Source organism: Mustelus asterias, chromosome 8 (assembly GCF_964213995.1).
Source record: "Mustelus asterias chromosome 8, sMusAst1.hap1.1, whole genome shotgun sequence".
Classification (NCBI taxonomy): Eukaryota; Metazoa; Chordata; class Chondrichthyes; order Carcharhiniformes; family Triakidae; genus Mustelus; species Mustelus asterias.
Window position 1 is genome coordinate 137,264,315 of NC_135808.1, and position 17,216 is coordinate 137,281,530.

The following is a 17,216-nucleotide window of genomic DNA, read 5'->3' on the forward strand; positions in this document are numbered from 1 at the left end:
ACTGAGGGGCAGAAGTCACACTCTCTGCTTGTTTAGCCTTTGGAAGTGCGTTTTGGACATTGGGCAGCTTCTAGGTGCGCTGGCTGTTGGACTACTTTCATTGGTGTGGGAAGGCACCCCTGTAAAATACAGCCCATTCATCCCTCTGATGGGAGGAGTCCGGAAAACAAGGCGACAGAATTTAAAATGAGGGAAGCCTGTTGAGGAAGCATCTTCCCACACAAAAAGGGAGTGAAAATCTGGAACCCTCTTCCCCAAAAAGCTGTCAAGGCTGGAAGTCAATTAACAAAATGAAACCTGAGATTGATAGATTTTGTTGGATCAGAGCTTTAACAGGTACAGAATCACTCAGATGTAATTAAGAAAACAATCAATTATGAACTAATTAATGACGTGGAGATGCCGGTGTTGGACTGGGGTGGACAAGATAAGAGGTCACACAATACCCGGTTACAGCCCAACAGGTTTGTTTGATATCACAAGCTTTCGGAGCATTGCTCCTTCATCAGGTGAACGAATGAATGGAACAGGGGCTGAATGGCCTCCTCCAGTTCCTATGTTCTGGTGAACATACCGATGTGGTACTGAGCAATTCTCTGGATGGAGAATGGTCGGAAATGGGGAAATAAGGAGACAGGATAGGTGTTAGGCACTAGGGGATGGAAGCACTGAGCAGATGTAAGTGTCACAGCTACGAAGGTGGGGGGCGGCCTCGTCCAGACAGAACAAAGTATAGAGTGTCCTAAAATAAAATTGCAGACAGGAGCGCAATGATTGCACCATCATCACTGAGGTGGATCGACATACCTCAACACTGCAAGGGTCAGACTGCATTGGGATATGTTGGACCAGGCCCCATCGCTAGGGAAAGTTTGGACCGGGCCCCATCACTAGGGAAAAGTTGAACCAGGTCCCATCACTGGGCAAAGGTCAGACAAGGCTCCATCGCTCGGAAAAGTTTGGGCCAGGCTCCATCGCTCGGAAAAGTTTGGGCCAGGCCACATCGCTGAGAGATGACTGGGCCAGGCCCCATTGCTGGGGAATGTTTGGGCCAGGCCCCAGCGCGAGGGGAAGTTTGGACCAGGCTCCAGCGCGAGGGGAAGTTTGGACCAGGCTCCAGCGCGAGGGGAAGTTTGGACCAGGCTCCAGCGCGAGGGGAAGTTTGGGGCAGGCTCCTTCACTGGGGAAAGTTTGGGGCAGGCTCCTTCACTGGGGAAAGTTTGGGGCAGGCCACATCACTAGGAAAGTTTGGACCAAGCCCGATCACTAGAGAAAGGAGCCGTGATTACTGGTACCATTTTGCTCAATCCTGTTGAAGATATTTTCTTTGTTTCTCCTGTTTGAAAGCAGATGGATGAAGGAAGGAGGTGAGAGTGGAGATTACATCCAGAACTGACCTAAGCAAACGTTGTGGTGGTCCAGCTGTGCTGAAGGGTTTCGATGGTAGCCCAGCCGGCAGAGCTGGCAGTGTCGGCCTCTAGTGTTGTGTTTACAGTTCACACAAACGGCGGTGCTGAGCAGATCGAGGTAACTGCACCGGTTCGAGTGGCCGAAACATTGGCAGTCTTGCAAGGAAAAGACAGAGAGTGTAGACGGGATGAAGATGGGAAGCAGACTGGGAATGGATCACATGCTGCAGGAATGAGAGGTGAAGAGGAAATGGCAGCAGTGGGAAGGAGGAAATATCGAGGGATTAGCACTGAGGCGAGAGCATCCGATTCCAGTCTCATTACCCAGCCATTCAATCAGCAGATGGTAATGGATGATCCCAATCCCGGGTTTCTAGATTCCAGTGTCGGGCTTTTACAGTACGGACAAATTAGACAGCTTTCAGGTATGGCACAGTGGGTAACGTTCTCACCTCTGAGTCAGAACATCGAGAATTCTGCCCCCACTCCAGAGACTTGAGCGAGAAATTTAAACAAACAGGCTCAGAGCATAATGAGGGAGTGCTGCACTGTCAGAGGGTCAGTACTGAGGGAGTGCTGCACTGTCAGAGGGTCAGTACTGAGGGAGTGCCGCACTGTCAGAGGGTCAGTACTGAGGGAGTGCCGCACTGTCAGAGGGTCAGTACTGAGGAAGTGCCGCACTGTCAGAGGGTCAGTACTGAGGGAACGCTGCACTGTCAGAGGGTCAGTACTGAGGGAACGCTGCACTGTCAGAGGGTCAGTACTGAGGGAGTGCCGCACTGTCAGAGGGTCAGTACTGAGGGAACGCTGCACTGTCAGAGGGTCAGTACTGAGGGAGTGCTGCACTGTCAGCGGGTCAGTACTGAGGGAACGCTGCACTGTCAGAGGGTCAGTATTGAGGGAGTGCCGCACTGTCAGAGGGTCAGTACTGAGGGAGTGCTGCACTGTCAGAGGGTCAGTACTGAGGGAGTGCCGCACTGTCAGAGGGTCAGTACTGAGGGAGTGCTGCACTGTCAGAGGGTCAGTACTGAGGGAGTGCTGCATTGTCAGAGGGTCAGTACTGAGGGAACGCTGCACTGTCAGAGGGTCAGTACTGAGGGAGTGCCGCACTGTCAGAGGGTCAGTACTGAGGGAGTGCCGCACTGTCAGAGGGTCAGTACTGAGGTAGTGCTGCACTGTCAGAGGGTCAGTACTGAGCGAGTGCTGCACTGTCAGAGGGTCAGTACTGAGGGAGTGCCGCACTGTCAGAGGGTCAGTACTGAGGTAGTGCTGCACTGTCAGAGGGTCAGTGCTGAGGGAGTGCTGCACTGTCAGAGGGTCAGTGCTGAGGGACTGCCGCACTGTCAGAGGGTCAGTGCTGAGGGAGTGCTGTATAATTGTAATCTGTCTCACTGTCCCATTCTTTGTCATCTCCTACCTTGCTTTGTCTTCTCACCCTCTCGTGCTGAGATATTTTGCTGAGTTTGACCCCGGATTGAGTCAGCTGTAATGTGTCAGGAAGAATCAGCAATTACTAACCCGGCTGGAGAATAATTCCCGACATTTCTCCTGTGTTCACACACACTGTGCGCAGACTGACCATCATAAGAGAGTCCAAGAGATCAGCAGCGATATTTCTATCTCCTTTTCACCATCAGTGAGACAAAAACTGAGACTGAGAGACGGGAGGAGATCTTCAGAAAGGAGATGAAATCCTTTTTTAGTGAGGGGGGTTTACAGGAGAATCTTAAAGGACAGAGGGAGGGGGAGGGGATGTGGGAGAGAATTCCAGAGCTTAGAGCCAGGCAGCTGATGTCCCGTTCCCCAATGTTCCTGTTGCAAAATCACAAACCATTTCAGTCCAAAAAGGTATGGGTCGTCCCAGTCAGTGCAGGAGTTACGGTCACTCTCGGTCAGTGCAGGAGTTACGGTCACTCTCGGTCAGTGCAGGAGTTACGGTCACTCTCGGTCAGTGCAGGAGTTACGGTCACTCTCAGTCAGTGCAGGAGTTACGGTCACTCTCGGTCAGTGCAGGAGTTATGGTCACTCTCGGTCAGTGCAGGAGTTACGGTCACTCTCGGTCAGTGCAGGAGTTACGGTCACTCTCTGTCAATTTAGGGAGCCATGGTCACTCTCGGTCAGTTTGGGAGTTACGGTCACCCTCGGTCAGTTTGGGAGTTACGGTCACTCTCGGTCAGTTTGGGAGTTACGGTCACTCTCGGTCAGTTTGGGAGTTACGGTCACTCTCGGTCAGTTTGGGGGTTACGGTCAGTCTTGGTCAGTTTGGGAGTTACGGTCACTCTCGGTCAGTTTGAGAGTTACAGTCACTCTCGGTCAGTTTGGGGGTTACGGTCAGTCTCGGTCAGTTTGGGAGTTACGGTCACTCTCAGTCAGTGTATGAGTTACGGTCACTCTCGGTCAGTTTGGGAGTTACGGTCACTCTCGGTCAGTTTGGGAGTTACAGTCACTCTCGGTCAGTTTGGGGGTTACGGTCACTCTCGGTCAGTTTGTGAGTTACGGTCACACTCGGTCAGTGCAGGAGTTACGGTCACTCTCTGTCAATTTAGGGAGCCATGGTCACTCTCGGTCAGTTTGGGAGTTACGGTCACCCTCGGTCAGTTTGGGGGTTACGGTCACTCTCGGTCAGTTTGGGAGTTACGGTCACTCTCGGTCAGTTTGGGAGTTACGGTCACTCTCGGTCAGTTTGGGGGTTATGGTCACTCTCGGTCAGTTTGGGAGTTACGGTCACTCTCGGTCAGTTTGCGAGTTACGGTCACTCTCGGTTAGTTTGCGAGTTACGGTCACTCTTGGTCAGTTTGCGAGTTACGGTCACTCTCGGTCAGTTCAGGAAGTTACAGTCACTCTCGGTCAGTTTAGGAGTTACGGTCACTCTCGGTCAGTTTGGGAGTTACGGTCACTCTTGGTCAGTTTGGGAGTTACAGTCACTCTCGGTCAGTTTGGGGGTTACGGTCACTCTCGATCAGTTTGAGAGTTACGGTCACTCTCGGTCAGTATGAGAGTTACGGTCACTCTCGGTCAGAGTGTTGAGTTATGCTCACTCTCGGTCAGTTTGGGAGTTACAGTCACTCTCGGTCAGTTTGGGGGTTACGGTCACTCTCGGTCAGTTTGGGGGTTACGGTCACTCTCGGTCAGTATGAGAGTTACGGTCACTCTCGGTCAGAGTGTTGAGTTATGGTCACTCTCGGTCAGTTTGGGAGTTACGGTCACTCTCGGTCAGTTTGGGAGTTACGGTCACTCTCGGTCAGTTTGCGGAGTTACAGTCACTCTCCGTCAGTTTGGGAGTTACGGTCACTCTCGGTCAGTATGAGAGTTACGGTCACTCTCGGTCAGAGTGTTGAGTTATGGTCACTCTCGGTCAGTTTGGGAGTTACGGTCACTCTCGGTCAGTTTGGGAGTTACGGTCACTCTCGGTCAGTTTGGGGAGTTACAGTCACTCTCCGTCAGTATGTGAGTTATGGTCACTCTCGGTCAGTTTGTGAGTTACGGTCACTCTCGGTCAGTTTGGGGGTTACGGTCACTCTCGGTCAGTTTGGGAGTTACGGTCACTCTCGGTCAGTTTGGGAGTTACAGTCACTCTCGGTCAGTTTGGGGGTTACGGTCACTCTCGGTCAGTATGTGAGTTATGGTCACTCTCGGTCAGTTTGTGAGTTACGGTCACTCTCGGTCAGTTTGGGGGTTACGGTAACTCTCGGTCAATTTGGGAGTTATGGTCACTCTCGGTCAGTTTGGGAGTTACGGTCACTCTCGGTCAGTTTGCGAGTTACAGTCACTCTCGGTCAGTTTGCGAGTTACGGTCACTCTCGGTCAGTTCAGGAAGTTACAGTCACTCTCGGTCAGTTTAGGAGTTACGGTCACTCTCGGTCAGTTTGGGAGTTACGGTCACTCTCGGTCAGTTTGGGAGTTACGGTCAGTCTCGGTCAGTTTGGGAGTTACGGTCACTCTCGGTCAGTTTGCGAGTTACGGTCACTCTCGGTCAGTTTGCTAGTTACGGTCACTCTCGGTCAGTTCAGGAAGTTACAGTCACTCTCGGTCAGTTTAGGAGTTACGGTCACTCTCGGTCAGTTTGGGAGTTACGGTCACTCTTGGTCAGTTTGGGAGTTACAGTCACTCTCGGTCAGTTTGGGGGTTACGGTCACTCTCGGTCAGTTTGTGAGTTACGGTCACTCTCGGTCAGTGCAGGAGTTACGGTCACTCTCTGTCAATTTAGGGAGCCATGGTCACTCTCGGTCAGTTTGGGAGTTACGGTCACTCTCGGTCAGTTTGGGGGTTACGGTCACTCTCGGTCAGTTTGGGAGTTACGGTCACTCTCGGTCAGTTTGGGAGTTACGGTCACTCTCGGTCAGTTTGGGAGTTACGGTCACTCTCGGTCAGTTTGCGAGTTACGGTCACTCTCGGTCAGTTTGCGAGTTACGGTCACTCTTGGTCAGTTTGCGAGTTACGGTCACTCTCGGTCAGTTCAGGAAGTTACAGTCACTCTCGGTCAGTTTAGGAGTTACGGTCACTCTCGGTCAGTTTGGGAGTTACGGTCACTCTTGGTCAGTTTGGGAGTTACAGTCACTCTCGGTCAGTTTGGGGGTTACGGTCACTCTCGATCAGTTTGAGAGTTACGGTCACTCTCGGTCAGTATGAGAGTTACGGTCACTCTCGGTCAGAGTGTTGAGTTATGCTCACTCTCGGTCAGTTTGGGAGTTACAGTCACTCTCGGTCAGTTTGGGGGTTACGGTCACTCTCGGTCAGTTTGGGGGTTACGGTCACTCTCGGTCAGTATGAGAGTTACGGTCACTCTCGGTCAGAGTGTTGAGTTATGGTCACTCTCGGTCAGTTTGGGAGTTACGGTCACTCTCGGTCAGTTTGGGAGTTACGGTCACTCTCGGTCAGTTTGCGGAGTTACAGTCACTCTCCGTCAGTTTGGGAGTTACGGTCACTCTCGGTCAGTATGAGAGTTACGGTCACTCTCGGTCAGAGTGTTGAGTTATGGTCACTCTCGGTCAGTTTGGGAGTTACGGTCACTCTCGGTCAGTTTGGGAGTTACGGTCACTCTCGGTCAGTTTGGGGAGTTACAGTCACTCTCCGTCAGTATGTGAGTTATGGTCACTCTCGGTCAGTTTGTGAGTTACGGTCACTCTCGGTCAGTTTGGGGGTTACGGTCACTCTCGGTCAGTTTGGGAGTTACGGTCACTCTCGGTCAGTTTGGGAGTTACAGTCACTCTCGGTCAGTTTGGGGGTTACGGTCACTCTCGGTCAGTATGTGAGTTATGGTCACTCTCGGTCAGTTTGTGAGTTACGGTCACTCTCGGTCAGTTTGGGGGTTACGGTAACTCTCGGTCAATTTGGGAGTTATGGTCACTCTCGGTCAGTTTGGGAGTTACGGTCACTCTCGGTCAGTTTGCGAGTTACAGTCACTCTCGGTCAGTTTGCGAGTTACGGTCACTCTCGGTCAGTTCAGGAAGTTACAGTCACTCTCGGTCAGTTTAGGAGTTACGGTCACTCTCGGTCAGTTTGGGAGTTACGGTCACTCTCGGTCAGTTTGGGAGTTACGGTCAGTCTCGGTCAGTTTGGGAGTTACGGTCACTCTCGGTCAGTTTGCGAGTTACGGTCACTCTCGGTCAGTTTGCTAGTTACGGTCACTCTCGGTCAGTTCAGGAAGTTACAGTCACTCTCGGTCAGTTTAGGAGTTACGGTCACTCTCGGTCAGTTTGGGAGTTACGGTCACTCTTGGTCAGTTTGGGAGTTACAGTCACTCTCGGTCAGTTTGGGGGTTACGGTCACTCTCGGTCAGTTTGTGAGTTACGGTCACTCTCGGTCAGTGCAGGAGTTACGGTCACTCTCTGTCAATTTAGGGAGCCATGGTCACTCTCGGTCAGTTTGGGAGTTACGGTCACTCTCGGTCAGTTTGGGGGTTACGGTCACTCTCGGTCAGTTTGGGAGTTACGGTCACTCTCGGTCAGTTTGGGAGTTACGGTCACTCTCGGTCAGTTTGGGAGTTACGGTCACTCTCGGTCAGTTTGCGAGTTACGGTCACTCTCGGTCAGTTTGCGAGTTACGGTCACTCTTGGTCAGTTTGCGAGTTACGGTCACTCTCGGTCAGTTCAGGAAGTTACAGTCACTCTCGGTCAGTTTAGGAGTTACGGTCACTTTCGGTCAGTTTGGGAGTTACGGTCACTCTTGGTCAGTTTGGGAGTTACAGTCACTCTCGGTCAGTTTGGGGGTTACGGTCACTCTCGATCAGTTTGAGAGTTACGGTCACTCTCAGTCAGAGTGTTGAGTTATGCTCACTCTCGGTCAGTTTGGGAGTTACAGTCACTCTCGGTCAGTTTGGGGGTTACGGTCACTCTCGGTCAGTTTGGGGGTTACGGTCACTCTCGGTCAGTATGAGAGTTACGGTCACTCTCGGTCAGAGTGTTGAGTTATGGTCACTCTCGGTCAGTTTGGGAGTTACGGTCACTCTCGGTCAGTTTGGGAGTTATGGTCACTCTCGGTCAGTTTGGGGAGTTACAGTCACTCTCCGTCAGTATGTGAGTTATGGTCACTCTTGGTCAGTTTGTGAGTTACGGTCACTCTCGGTCAGTTTGGGGGTTACGGTCACTCTCGGTCAGTTTGGGAGTTACGGTCACTCTCGGTCAGTTTGGGAGTTACAGTCACTCTCGGTCAGTTTGGGGGTTACGGTCACTCTCGGTCAGTATGTGAGTTATGGTCACTCTCGGTCAGTTTGTGAGTTACGGTCACTCTCGGTCAGTTTGGGGGTTACGGTCACTCTCGGTCAGTTTGGGAGTTACGGTCACTCTCGGTCAGTTTGGGAGTTACGGTCACTCTCGGTCAGTTTGCGAGTTACGGTCACTCTCGGTCAGTTTGCGAGTTACGGTCACTCTCGGTCAGTTCAGGAAGTTACAGTCACTCTCGGTCAGTTTAGGAGTTACGGTCAGTCTCCGTCAGTTTGGGAGTTACGGTCACTCTCGGTCAGTTTGCGAGTTACGGTCACTCTCGGTCAGTTTGGGAGTTACGGTCACTCTTGGTCAGTTTGGGAGTTACAGTCACTCTCGGTCAGTTTGGGGATTACGGTCACTCTCGGTCACTTTGGGGGTTACGGTCTCTCTCGGTCAGTATGAGAGTTACGGTCACTCTCGGTCAGAGTGTTTAGTTATGGTCACTCTCGGTCAGTTTGGGAGTTACGGTCACTCTCGGTCAGTTTGGGAGTTACGGTCACTCTCGGTCAGTTTGGGAGTTACAGTCACTCTCGGTCAGTTTGGGAGTTACGGTCAGTCTCGGTCAGTTTGGGAGTTACGGTCACTCTCGGTCAGTGTGTGAGTTATGGTCACTCTCGGTCAGTTTGGGAGTTACGGTCACTCTCGGTCAGTTTGGGAGTTACAGTCACTTTCGGTCAGTTTGGGGGTTACGGTCAGTCTCGGTCAGTTTGGGAGTTATGGTCACTCTCGGTCAGTTTGGGAGTTACGGTCACTCTGGTCAGTTTGGGAGTTACAGTCACTCTCGGTCAGTTTGGGGGTTACGGTCAGTCTCGGTCACTTTGGGAGTTACGGTCACTCTCGGTCAGTGTGTGAGTTACGGTCACTCTCGGTCAGTTTGGGAGTTACGGTCACTCTTGGTCAGTTTGGGAGTTACAGTCACTCTCGGTCAGTTTGGGGGTTACGGTCACTCTCGATCAGTTTGAGAGTTACGGTCACTCTCGGTCAGAGTGTTGAGTTATGGTCACTCTTGGTCAGTTTGGGAGTTACAGTCACTCTCGGTCAGTTTGGGGGTTACGGTCACTCTCGGTCAGTTTGTGAGTTACGGTCACTCTCGGTCAGTTTGGGAAGTTATGATCATGCTTTCTCAGTTTGGGAGTTATGGTCACTCTTGAACAGTTTAGGACCTATGGTCACTCTCGGTCAGTTCGGGGAGTAACAGTCACTCTGGGTCAGTGAAGGGAGTTACGGTCACTCACAGTCATTTTGGGAGTTACGGTCATTCTCGGTCAGTTTGGGAGTTACGGTCATTCTCGGTCAGTTTGGGAGTTACGGTCACTCTCGGTCAGTTCGGGGAGTAACAGTCACTCTGGGTCAGTTTGGAAGTTACGGTCACTCTCGGTCAGTTTGGGTGTTACGGTCACTCTCGATCAGTTTGAGAGTTACGGTCACTCTCGGTCAGAGTGTTGAGTTATGGTCACTCTCGGTCAGTTTGGGAGTTACAGTCACTCTCGGTCAGTTTGGGGGTTACGGTCACTCTCGGTCAGTATGAGAGTTACGGTCACTCTCGGTCAGAGTGTTGAGTTATGGTCACTCTCGGTCAGTTTTGGAGTTACGGTCACTCTCGGTCAGTTTGGGGGTTACGGTCACTCTCGGTCAGTTTGGGAGTTACGGTCACTCTCGGTCAGTTTGGGGAGTTACAGTCACTCTCCGTCAGTATGTGAGTTATGGTCACTCTCGGTCAGTTTGTGAGTTACGGTCACTCTCGGTCAGTTTGGGAGTTACGGTCACTCTCGGTCAGTTTGGGAGTTACGGTCATTCTCGGTCAGTTTGGGAGTTACGGTCACTCTCGGTCAGTTTGGGAGTTAACATTGCAGAAATGGCAATTCGGCCCATCCAGTCTGTACCGACAATATCTAAAGTCGCGCGAATCCCATTTTGCTGCACTTGACCCATATCCTTGCATGTTATAATTTTTCAAATGTTCATCCAAATATTTGTTAAAGTTTGTAGGGTTTCTGGCCTCCACTACCTTCCCAGGCAGCGCATTCCAGATTCCCACCACCCTCTGAGTGAAAAAGTTATTTCTCAAAGCCCCTCTGAATCTCCTGCCTCTGACCTAAAAATGTGCCCCCTCGTGCTTGGCCCCTCAACCAAGGGGAACAGCTGCTCCTGACTCACCCTGTCTATACCCCTCAGAATGTTATACACCATTATTGTCACTCTTGGTCAGTTTAGGAGTTATGGTCACTCTCGGTCAGTTTGGGAGTTACGGTCACTCTCGGTCAGTTTGGGGGTTACGGTCACTCTCGGTCAGTTTGGGGGTTACGGTCACTCTCGGTCAGTGTGCGAGTTACGGTCACTCTTGGTCAGTTGGATATGGATTTGGGGAGGTCAATGTGTGGATAGTTTGGGATGAATTGGGCAGCATGCGAAGGGTTAATAAACAGGAATTAAAGGTGAGCAGATTGAGACCCGAGTTACTCACCCAGATCCCATTCCTGTATCTGGGATATCGAGATTACAACAGGATCCCACTGATCCTGGTCTCAGCCTTTCCACAAACATTCCCTCCATTTCCCACTGAATGTTTTCCGTGAGACCCAGTTCAGAAACTTTTTCCTCTCAGCTAAAATGTGAATTGTCAATAATATAAATTCCTTGCTTCATATCTGCTGCTTTGTTTGACTAGATTCTACTCGACCCCAGAGTAAATCAAACCTCAGACCCTGTTCACAACTATACCAGTTCACACTCACTCCCTGTTCACAACTATATCAGTTCACACTCACTCTGTGTTCACAACGATACCAGTTCACACTCACTCCCTGTTCACAACGATACCAGTTCACACTCACTCCCTGTTCACAACGATACCAGTTCACACTCACTGCCTGTTCACAACTATACCAGTTCACACTCACTCCCTGTTCACAACGATACCAGTTCACACTCACTGCCTGTTCACAACTATACCAGTTCACACTCACTCCCTGTTCACAACAATACCAGTTCACACTCACTCTGTGTTCACAACGAGACCAGTTCACACTCACTCCCCATTCACAACTATACCAGTTCACACTCACTCCCTGTTCACAACTATACCAGTTCACACTCACTCCCTGTTCACAACTATACCAGTTCACACTCACTCCCTGTTCACAACTATACCAATTTACACTCACTCCCTGTTCACTATACTGCAAAACAATCACTGTGTTCACAACTATACTAGTTCACAATCACTCCGTATTCACAACTATACTTGTTCACACTTACTCCCCATTGACACTACACCTTTTCACACTTCTGTTCACACATATACCTGTTCCACACTCACTCCCTGTTCACTCCTACACCTGTTCACTCTTAGAACAAAGAACAAAGAAAATTGGCCCTTCAGCCCTCCAAGCCTGCACTGACCATGCTGCCCGACTGAACTAAACCCCCCGACCCTTCCGGGGACCATATCCCTCTATTCCCATCCGATTCATGTATTTGTCAAGACGCACCTTAAAAGTCACTGTCGTATCTGCTTCCATTACCTCCCCCGGCAACGAGTTCCAGGCACCCACCACCCTCTGTGTAAAAAGCTTGCCTCGTACATCTCCTCTAAACCTTGCCCCTCGCACCTTAAACCTATGCCCCCTCGTAATTGACTCTTCCACCCTGGGAAAAAGTTGACTATCCACTCTGTCCATGCCCCTAATAATCTTGTAGACTTCTATCAGGTCGCCCCTCAACTCTTGTCATTCCAGTGAGAACAAACTAAGTTTTTCCAACCTCTCCTCATAGCTCATGCCCCCCAAACCAGGCTACATCCTGGTAAATATTTCCTGTACCCTCTCCAAAGCCTCCGCATCCTTCTGGTAGTGGGGCGACCAGAATTGAACACTATATTCCAAGTGTGGCCTAACTAAGGTTCTATAAAGTGTCAACATGACCTGCCAGTTTGTAAACTCAAAACTCCTGGTTCACACTCACTCCCTGTTCATTTTTGGAAATATGAAGGCAGGTGACAGAAGTGTTAGTGAGGGTTCACTTTGGGACCAGTGACCATAATTCTATTAGTTTTAAGGTAGCTATGGAGAATGATAGGTCTGGCCCAAAAGTTAAAATACTAAATTGGGTCGAGGCCAATTTTGATGGTATCAGGCAGGAACTTTCAAAAATTAATTGGGGGAGTCTGTGGGAAGGCAAAGAGACGTCTCGTAAGTGGGAGGCTTTCAAAAGTGTGTTAACCAGGGTTCAGGGTAAGCACATTCCTCTTAGAGTGAAGGGCAAGGCTGGCAGAAGTAGGAAACCCTGGATGACTCGGGATATTGAGGCCCTGGTCAAGAAGAAGAAGGAGGCATATGACATGCATAGGCAGCTGGGATCAAGTGGATTCCTTGAAGAGTATAGAGGGTGTAGGAGTAGAGTTAAGAGAGAAATCAGGAGGGCAAAAAGGGGACACGAGATAGCTTTGGCAGATAAGGCAAAGGAAAATTCAAAGAGCTTCTACAAATACATAAAGGGCAAAAGAGTAACTACGGAGAGAGTAGGGCCTCTTAAGAATCAACAAGGTCGTCTATGTGCAGATCCACAAGAGATGGGTGAGATCCTATGAATATTTCTCATCAGTATTTACTGTTGAGAAAGACATGGATGTTAGGAAACTTGGGGAAATAAATAGATGTCTTGAGGAGTGTACATATTACAGAGAAGGAGGTGCTGGAAGTCTTAAAGTGCATCATGGTAGATAAATCCCTGGGATTTGGTGAAGTGTATCCCAGGACATTGTGGGAGGCTAGGGAGGAAATTGCAGGTCCCCTAGCAGAGATGTTTGAATCATTAACAGCCACAGGTGAGTGAGGTGGCTGAAATTGGAGAGTGGCAAATATTGTGCCTTTGTTTAAAAAGGGCTGCAGGGAAAAGCCTGGGAACTACAGGCCGGTGAGCCTCACATCTATAGTGGGTAAGTTGTTAGAAGGTATTCAGAGAGACAGGATCTACAGGCATTTAGAGACACAAGGATTGATTAAGGACAGTCAGCATGGCTTTATGAGTGGAAAATCATGTCTCACAAATTTGAATTTTTGAAGGGATAACCAAGAAGATAGATGAGGCATTGCAGTTGATGTTGTCTACATGGACTTTAGCAAGGCCTTTGACAAGGTAGCGCATGGTAGGTTGTTGCATAAGGTTAAATCTCACGGGATCCAGGGTGAGGTAGCCAAAATGGATACAAAATTGGCTTGATGACAGAAGACAGAGGGTGTTTGTAGAGGGTTGTTTTTCAAATTGGAGGCCTGTGACCAGCGGGTGTGCCTCAGGGATCAGTGCTGGGTCCACTGTTATCTGTCATTTATATTAGTCAATTGGATGAGAATTTAGGAAGTATGGTTACTAAGTTTGCAAATGACACCAAGAATGGTGGTATAGTGGACAGTGAAGAAGCTTATCTAGGATTGCAATGGGACCTTGATCAATTGGGCCTGTGGACTGATGAATGGCAGATGGAGTTTAATTGAGATAAATGCAAGGTGATGCATTTTGGTCGATCGAACCAGGGCAGATCTTACTCAGTAAATGGTGGGGCTTGGGGAGAGTTATAGAACAAAGAGATCTAGGGGTATAGGTTCATGGATCCTTGAAAGTGGAGTCACAGGTGGACAGAGTGGTGAAGAAGGCATTCAGCATGCTTGGTTTCATTGGTCAGAACATTGAATACAGGGTTTAACATTTTGTTGAAGTTGTACAAGACATTGGTAAGGCCACACTTGGAATACTGTGTACAGTTCTGGTCACTCTCTTATAGAAAGGATATTATTAAACTAGAAAGAATGCAGAAAAGATTTACTAGGATGCTACTGGGACTTGATGGTTTGAATCATAAGGAGAGGCTGGATAGACTGGGACTTTTTCTCTGGAGCATAGGAAGCTTAGAGGTGATCTTTTAGAGGTCTATAAAATAATGAAGGGCATAGATCAGCTAGATAGTCAATATCTTTTCCCAAAGGTAGGGCAGTCTAAAAGTAGAGGGCATAGGTTTAAGATGAAAGGGGAGAGATACAAAAGTGTCCAGAGGGCAATTTTTTCACACAGAGAGTGTTGAGTGTCTGGGACAAGCTGCCAGAAGTAGTAGTAGAGGCGGATACAATTTTGCCTTTTGAAAAGCGTTTCGACAGTTACATGGTTAAGATGGCTACCGAGGGATATGGGCCAAACAAAGAAGAACAAAGAACAATACAGCACAGGAACAGGCCCTTCGGCCCTCCAAGCCTGCGCCGCTCATGTGCCCTCGAGACCATTCTTTTGTATCCCTCTATTCTCAGTCTGTTCATGTGGCTATCTAGATAAGTCTTAAACGATCCCAGCGTGTCCGCCTCAATCACCTTGCTTGGCAGTGCATTCCAGGCCCCCACCAGCCTCTGTGTAAAATACGTCCCCCTGACATCTGTGTTGAACCTTGCCCCCCTTACCTTGAACCCGTGACCCCTTGTGTTCGTCACCTCCGACCTGGGAAAAAGCTTCCCACTGTTCACCCTATCTACGCCCTTCATAATTTTATACACCTCTATTTGGTTGCCCCTCATCCTCCGTCTTTCCAGGGAGAACAACCCCAGTTTACCAAATCTCTCCTCATAGCTAAGACCCTCCATACCAGGCAACATCCTGGTAAACCTTCTCTGTACTCTCTCCAAAGCCTCCATGTCCTTCTGGTAGTGCGGCGACCAGAACTGGATGCAGTATTCCAAATGTGGCCTAACCAGCGTTCTATACAGCTGCAACATCATATGCCAACTTTTATATTCTATGCCCCGTCCAATAAAGGCAAGCATGCCATATGCCTTCTTCACCACCCTCTCCACCTGTGCTGCCACCTTTAAGGATCTGTGGACTTGTACACCCAGGTCCCTCTGTGTGTCTATACTCCTGATGGTTCTGCCATTTATTGTATAGCTCCCCCTTACATTAGATCTACCGAAATGCATCACTTCGCATTTATCTGGATTAAATTCCATCTGCCATTTCTCCGCCCAATGTTCCAGCCTATCTATATCCTGCTGTGGCAAACGCAGGCAATTGGGAACTAGCTTAGAGGTTGAAAAAGGGGCGGCATGGACAAGTTGGGCTGAAGGGCCTGCTTCCATGCTGTAAACCTCAATGACTCTTTGACACTCTTACATCTGTTCACTCTTACTCCCTGTTCATACTCACTCCCTGTTCACCCCTACACCTGTTCACACTCACTCCCTGTTCACACTCACTCCCTGTTCATACTCACTCCCTGTTCACACTCACTCCCTGTTCATACTCACTCCCTGTTCATACTCACTCCCTGTTCATACTCACTCCCTGTTCACCCCTACACCTGTTCACACTCACTCCCTGTTCACTCCTCCACCTGTTCACACTCACTCCCTGTTCACACTCACTCCCTGTTCACACTCACTCCTTGTTCACTCCTGCACCTGTATGCATGTAATGATGGAGGTTTGAGGTGATCATTTGGTTCCCAATACAGGAATGGATTCTGGGTCAGCAGGTTACAGGTCAAAGATCGTTGGTTTTACTTACGGCCACTCGTGTTGGTGTCAGGATGGCCTGGAGAGGGAAACAGAAACACAAAGAGTTCGAGAGACACCTGATTAACAATCTTTATTTTTAAACACAGTGATGCAAGCAAACAGAAGGAGAGCCGCCAGATTCAAACTTAAAAACCTCATCAGATATGAACTTGCTGCAGCCTCTGAGAGGTAGCAGCAGCTCAGGGTGAGATGGAGTAGGGCCCATTAGGGCCAAGGGGGCAATCAGTGCGTGGAGCCGGAGAGCATTGGGTCGGGGGTGAAATGAGAAATTCACGTCTGTCCTCACTCAGGGGAAGGAGGATATAGGTATAGAATTCAGAGAGAGAGACTGTGAGGCTCTGGAACAATTTGACAGAGGGAGTGAGGAGATAAGGGAAGTTTAGGCAGATTAAAAATGGACAGAACCCCAGGTCTGGATGAGTTGTGTCTCAGACTGCTGTGGGAGGCAAAGGAGAGAATTACAAGGACTCTGACCCAAAGTTTTAATTCCTCTGTGGCCACAGGGAAGGTGCCAGTGGATTGGAGGATGGCTAATGTGCGATTGAAGAAGGGTGGGACAGATAATCCAGGGGATCTCACATCAGTGGCAGGGAAACTATTTCAAAATGAATCTCCCACACTCTGTGCACTGCACAGCCCCCAGCGCAAATCACGAGAAAAATCCAGGGGCAGGGCCAACTCCCATTGGAGAAGCCAGCAACGCAGCGCTGAATGGGCCACTGCACATGTACTGGTCTGTCAGTGCTGAGATCGGCGAATGCGCATTGGCCACACACTGCCTGCCTTTCCGGTCACTCGCTAACCCTGCAACCGCCCCCTACGGCCTGATCGCTGGTCTCCCGAACATACCCGGGACAGCTCGACACCCCCCTGCCCCCAGCACGCCTCGAATGCCCCCTCATCCCCCCCCCCCTTCCGCAGCACCAAACTTGCAATCTTCACCCCCAATCCCTCCCCCCTCCCTCACCAGCAGCCCCAACCCAACCCCCCCCCCACTCCCCGCAGTCTCGACACCCCCCCACCCCCCCCCCACTCCCTGCAGTCTCGACACACTCCCCACCGCCCCCCCCACTCCCCGCAGTCGCGCCCCCCCGCCCCCCACTCCCCGCAGTCTCGACACCCCCCCACCCTCCCCCACTCCCCGCAGTCTCGACACCCCCCCCCCACACCCCGCAGTCTCGACACCCACCTCCCCAGCCCTCCCCCCCCGCCCCCCACTCCCCGCAGTCTCGACAGCCCCCCCCCGCCTCCCCCTACTCCCTGCAGTCTCGACACCTCCCCCCCCGCCCTCCCCCCACTCCCCGCAGTCTCAACACCCCCCCCGCCCTCCCCCCACTCCCCGCAGTCTCGACAGCCCCCCCCGCCCCCCACCCACTCCCCGCAGTCTCGACACCCCCCCCGCCACTCCCCGCAGTCTCGACACCCCCACCGCCCCCCCGCCACTCCCCGCAGTCTCGACACCCCCCCCGCCCACCCCCACTCACCGCAGTCTCGACACCTCTGCCCCCCGCCCTCCCCCCACTCCCCGCAGTCTCGACACCCCCCCCGCC

The 17,216-nt window shown here is 50.8% G+C and overlaps 1 protein-coding gene across 1 annotated transcript in view; it reads right to left on the minus strand.

Annotated features, from left to right (window-relative positions):
• LOC144497795 (netrin-G1-like) overlaps positions 1 to 17,216 on the minus strand; it is a 102,669-nt gene that overhangs the window by 21,928 nt on the left and 63,525 nt on the right. The window contains exon 5 of the mRNA XM_078219232.1: positions 1,398 to 1,565. Within this exon, the coding sequence (XP_078075358.1) occupies positions 1,398 to 1,565 (168 nt within the window). The remainder of the gene's footprint in view (positions 1 to 1,397; positions 1,566 to 17,216) is intronic.